Here is a 5550-nt window from a genome sequence, read left to right as displayed (position 1 = left end):
GGGGGCCCCGCTCCCGCCCGCCCGGGTTGCCCCGCCGCCGTCCGGGCGCTGTCTCAGGGGGTGCCAGGCCGCAGAGTGCCCGCAGCCTCCCCGCCGAGGCCGGGGCGGGGACAGGTGAAGGCCGTTTGTCGTGAGCAGCTGTGCTGGAGGGGGAGGGAGGGTCTCACCCGGGGTGGGGAGACATGGTCAGGGTGTCAGGTACCCCGCCAGCCGCAGCTTGGTCCCCACTCTGTTACCTCGCCAATCAGTGTTAAGTGCAATTTTTTCTGCCTTTGGGTTTTTTTAATGGATAGTACTGACAATTGTTGAAGGTTTTATGGTTTTCTGTTGAAAGGGACATTGGTAACTGATTAGGTTTGCTGTAGCCATGTCAGGATCAGCCCCCGAGGAGCCTCAGACCATTCCTCAGAGCCCAGCTAGTGTTCCTGACCCCGCTCCCGTTGCTGTCGGACCTGGAGGCTCAAGTGACAGTACCTTTGGTGAGCAAAACCTTGGCTTCGCCACCCCCGAGGCCAGCCTGGTGGAGATGATGGACATTGAGTACACCCAGCTGCAGCACATACTTTGCTCGCACACGGAGGCGCAGAGTAGCGAAGGTGAAGTGGAAGCCAGGCTCAGCGCTTTCTCCTCGCCTGGCCCCTCTGCAGACCCCCCTCTGCAGCAGCCCTCCCCCAGCACCAGTCAGGACGGGGGCTCATCCAACAGCTCTGGGAACCAGTCGGTCTGCCCAGTGACCTGTCAGTCAGGGTTGCCTTGTGACAGCTACTGGCCGAGTTCTAACCCGCACCTGGGCTATGCTGACCTCCAGGAGCTCAGGATGATGTTACTTAGCGAGTCCAACCTCCCTGTGAACCAGAGAGAGAAAGCGCCCAACAGTAGTAGCTCTGTAGAAGTCTCGGGATGCAGTGTAGCAAAAGCTAAACAGGGTGAAAATTTCTTGGGGGAGAATAAGGAAAACATATTTGTTGAAAATTCGGCACTGGCACCAGAGGTTAGATCTAAACCTGCAGTCAGAGCTCGGTTGGAAGACAGATTCAACAGCAGCCCGACAGAAAACCCCAGATGTCAAGAACCCCAAGAATCTGGAGTAACTCTTAACAAGTGTGTTGCAATTACTTTTAGTTTATGTTGTTAAACTATGTATCATGTAGTTCAAAAGTGATTTGCTAAGTGAAACCTATGAATAGTGCTTGTTTTAATATATGAGAAGGATGGGTTGGGCTTTGTTAAACTGTGCCATCAAACGTGGCTGCGACTCCACTGAGCTCAGCTTAGGCCCCTCTGTTTATTGCATTAATGGTACAGCATGGAGTTCCAAAATTAATTACTTTATGACTTTATTCTTGATAACATGTACTGTAAATAAAGATGAGAGAACATTACCTAATTTTAATATGCAGCTTGCTAAAAGCAAAGTAGATTTTTGATAATAATAATAATAATAATAATAAAAATAATGATGATGATAGATTCGAGTTATAATGTGGAGGCCTGACTATGGGGAAAACTGCAGCAAAAATATTGTTTTACAACCTAACCCTGTACCTATCTTAGTGTGCTGACAAAATGTTTTATTGAGGCATGAAGCACCTTGTTATTGCACAGAATAAAATACCTCCTTGGCTGATTTTTCTTTTCTTTTATTTGGCCCCTGAAGTGGGCAATATAGCAATAACAGTGATTTCTGTTTACAGTTAAATGAAAGTGGTTTCTTGGTGATAGTTTCTAGAATATTTGTAGCTGTACTTTATTTCTGCACTCATTTCCAAGCAGTCAGCCTGGTATGTTTTCTGTGTTTGTTTGTTTTTGTCTGAAGTTTAGTGACATTGATCCGCCAGCCCTCAGAAGTGGTGGGTGTTCCTCTTCACCAGCAAGGGAACAGGTGTGCTGCACTAGGGAAAAATAAGGCTGCACCTGCCACACATTCCTTACCATTTACTTACCCGTTCTTTACCATGAATGCATGTTCTGCTGCTGGAAGTGCTAACCCTTCCCAAGCACAGGTAACTCTCCTCTGCCACCTTCCAATGCTGATAGTATTAACTTCCTGGGTGTGGTAGAATTCTGAAGGTTTGTGGTAGAGTGTGGCTGGGTTTGAATAGGGATCATCAGAATGATCTGTAATGCAATTTATTTATTATCTTTAAGACAATCAAGTCGCTTTTTTGGCAATTGTAATTACATGTGTCCCTGTAATGAGCAGTAGGCCATCAGATCTCCTTTTTTCTCGAGTTTATCAGTTTATCATCTCTTTCATCTGTGCAAGACAAGAAAAAGACCATTTTCTGTAGTTCCTTTCTTTCTAATTCATTTTGGTGATAAATATATTTTGCTCTCCACAACTTGCAGTAACCTCTGAAGCAAAAGTGATAGCATGGCACTGAGACATGTCAGAGGTGTCCCCAAAATTCATCACTGTCAAAACTCCATGGTTGTGTGTATTTGGGATTTATTCAGTCTGAAGAAGTAATTTAAGAAGCTAACAGAAAGATATCACAATAGTCTCTTTTGTTTTAATGTATACAGTTCTGTAAGTATTTCCTTTTTGTTTTCACAGACCTGTGGAACATCTTGCACTATTTTGGAAGCTGCCAAACATCAAGACCTTGGGATACCCAAAACATTCCCTTTTCTCTATCAGGAAGTTGAATCCACAAAACAGACAGTAGGTGCTATAAATAAAGCTTTGCCTGAGGAAGTTTGGATTAAAGTTGGAGGTAAACCATTTATCTTCTTTTCACTTAGTTTTCTCTTGGTCTTCAAATGTAAATTTTTTCTGAATTCTTTTCTGGAATTAATATGATTTTAGTGAATGTGGGAGGTGGTGTTCTTATGGCAAAGATGTTCTATAGGCAACATGGGGCTAGATTTCTCCAAGGAGGTTCAACACCTATAAGTTTAGCTGTACTTTCAAAATTGTTTAGCATTTCTGGCTTGAAATGAGGAGACTTGAGGTTACAAAGGACCTTTGAAAATCTGAGCCTTGGGTGAGCAGCTGGTTTCTTTAGAATCATAGAATCATTAAGGTTGGAAAAGACCTCCAAGATGACTGAGTCCAGCCTTTGAGCAAACACCACCAAACCCCGTGGCAGAGAGGTACATTCTTTGACCCCAAAGCTGAGCAGTATCAGTAGTCAGTATCAAACTGAAGAACATTTTAAGGGCTGCCTCAAGTGCTCACCAAGGGCAGGCACAATCTCAGTGGGCTCTCTGAGAAAATAGAAGCTGTGTGGATTTTGGAATAGCAAGCAGTGCCTTAGGTCTTCTGCAGGACATGTCTTGCTGGAAGAATCAATGTAGGCTGGTAATAAAGCTTTAAAGATTATTCCACATAAATAAGGCACCAAAAGAACTTTCCATGATCAGTATTTTCATGTTAGTGGGAGAGTAACAAATAGATCATTCTTTTAATTTTTATTTTTCCAACAAGACACCTTATGCAAGCAAGCCATAAACAGAAGTTGCAGCCGAATAAATCTGTTGGATGCAAACATGGATCGCAAACCTCTCGGTGAGATTCGGAATGCCCGGGACAACAACCAGAGCACTGCAGCTGCCCAGGGCCCCTGGCAGTCAGCACAGCCCAGCTCCAGTGTGCAGGTGCAGAGTGGTTCCCAGGATGGAAGTGCTCAGAGGAGGGAAAGGCACAACCGCCTGGAGAGAGACAGGAGGTAATTCTGGGAGCAGGGGTCATGAAACGCCTCTTGAAGCCCAAAATACTGGTACTGTAGTACTCCGATTATCCAGAGGAAATGTAAACTTGACCTATTTTGTGTTAGCTCCAAGAAAGAGCAGTGCGGGAGGTGAGGGTTTGGTGTTTGTTAGAGGGGAAAAAAAAAATCTCTGTTTCATTGTGGTTGTCTTTGTGTTTTCACTCTGTAAGCAAACAAAAAGAGATTTCAAAACATTTCACCCATTCTGTAAAGATAAGGTGACTTGCGTGTAACAAAACTAATACACAAAGCTTGTAGCAAACACAAAGCAGTCCCCAAAGTCCATGGCTGGTTGCACATGTGAGTAGTCTTCCTATTTTCTGTATTTTTTCCCTTCCCTCTGGCCCGTGGTTGATAACCTTGGGTGTTTGCCTGCAGGCGCAGGATCCGGGTTTGTTGTGATGAGCTCAATCTCCTCGTTCCCTTCTGCACGATCGACACTGACAAGGCAACAACTTTGCAGTGGACAACTGCATTCCTCAAGTACATTCAGGAAAGGCACGGCGACTCCCTGAAGCAGGTTTGACATCTCATTTCGTTTTTGGTCTTGGTAAAAATGGGAAATGTTTTAAAGCTGTCATAACAGCTTAACTGAGATGCAAAGCTTCTGCTTGATGCTGTTTGTGAAGGACCCACCATATCCTTGAACTTTCCTTTAAAATTTTTTTTTTCAGCTGTTTGAGTTCACTAGTGAGAAATTACAGGCTGTCCTCAGTCAGTGTTTTCAAATTGGATTTTAAAATTAATTTTTTTAGTTACACAATTCCTGAGCATGACCCTATTTGGACAACAATATGAAATTAAGGTCATCTTCAGTCATTCCTCCCTTCCTTCATTTTCTCTATTTTCTACCTCTTTCACAGGCTTCTAGTTAGTTCAGGGAGGGGGATCACAGCTAATGCCCACACTGTATTGAGTGGGTGAGCAGAGTTAAAGGGTTACATGCCTCAAAAGCAGCTCCTGTTCTCCTCAGCAGTAGTTGCAGCTCCAGGGTAATTCTGGCCCTGCTAAGAATTTTAGGAGGATGTGTATTGGAAAACCTGCTGCTCTAGATATGGATACGGCCCCCCCTCCTTCCTACTGAAGGCACTAATGAAACAAAAGCATCCATCTCAAGTAAACAACTACGTTAACTATAACATTTATCTTTTGTATTTTAATTTTTTTTAGGAATTTGAGACTGTGTTCTGTGGTAAAACAGGCAGGAGACTAAAAATTGGAAGACCAGACTCATGTGTAATGTGTCCAGCACAGGAAAACCGCACAGCTATGGAGACCAAATAGCCTGACCTGCCCACCCTGAATTGTGTGACAGTAGTGCAAACTGTGTTTCATTCTTTCCATTTACATGCTAAATAGGAATTTGAAAGTGTAACTTGTAAATATATATAAATAGAAATTTAAAAGAAACGTTCTCTATTGCAAATGGAAATGGAAGGTAACTACCAGCAATGGGAATCAGTGCCCTGTTCAAGGGGCTTTGGGACCAGAAGCTACAAGAAAATGTCATAACTAATTATTTTAACCCTTTAGTTATACAAAATTTGCTTGTCATCCTGCTTTGGGGTCTCGTTTAATTTTTTGCTTTTATTTTATTTTTAAAAGATGATGCAGTACAGATTGGAAGAGTTGTAGAACTTCTATCTTCCTGTTATTTTAATGGCTAGATGCAAACTCATTCTTCCAGTGTATAAAGAAACTGAAGTTACCGTATTATAATGCCCATTTTTCCATTTAAAATGTAAATATTGTATTGGTTATTTGGACAAGTGCATAGTTTCTAAACTGTGTGTATTATGAATTTTGCATTTGCATACATATTTAACATAATTAGCTC

General features: G+C 42.8%; 1 protein-coding gene across 1 annotated transcript; it reads left to right on the top strand.

The window, feature by feature from the left end:
- Positions 1–207: 207 nt before the first annotated feature.
- On the top strand, positions 208–5077 carry TCFL5 (transcription factor like 5). Its single transcript, XM_005422149.2, has 6 exons — positions 208–1101; positions 1817–2003; positions 2558–2717; positions 3431–3671; positions 4092–4233; positions 4884–5077. The coding sequence occupies exons 1-6, from the start codon at positions 368–370 to the stop codon at positions 4995–4997; spliced, it is 1578 nt and encodes a 525-aa protein (XP_005422206.1). The 5' UTR covers positions 208–367; the 3' UTR covers positions 4998–5077.
- Positions 5078–5550: the final 473 nt, after the last annotated feature.

This window comes from Geospiza fortis, unplaced genomic scaffold (genome assembly GCF_000277835.1).
Source record: "Geospiza fortis unplaced genomic scaffold, GeoFor_1.0 scaffold188, whole genome shotgun sequence".
NCBI lineage: Eukaryota > Metazoa > Chordata > Aves > Passeriformes > Thraupidae > Geospiza > Geospiza fortis.
Note: the sequence above shows the minus strand (reverse complement) of the source record. Positions and strands in the feature narration are given on the sequence as shown.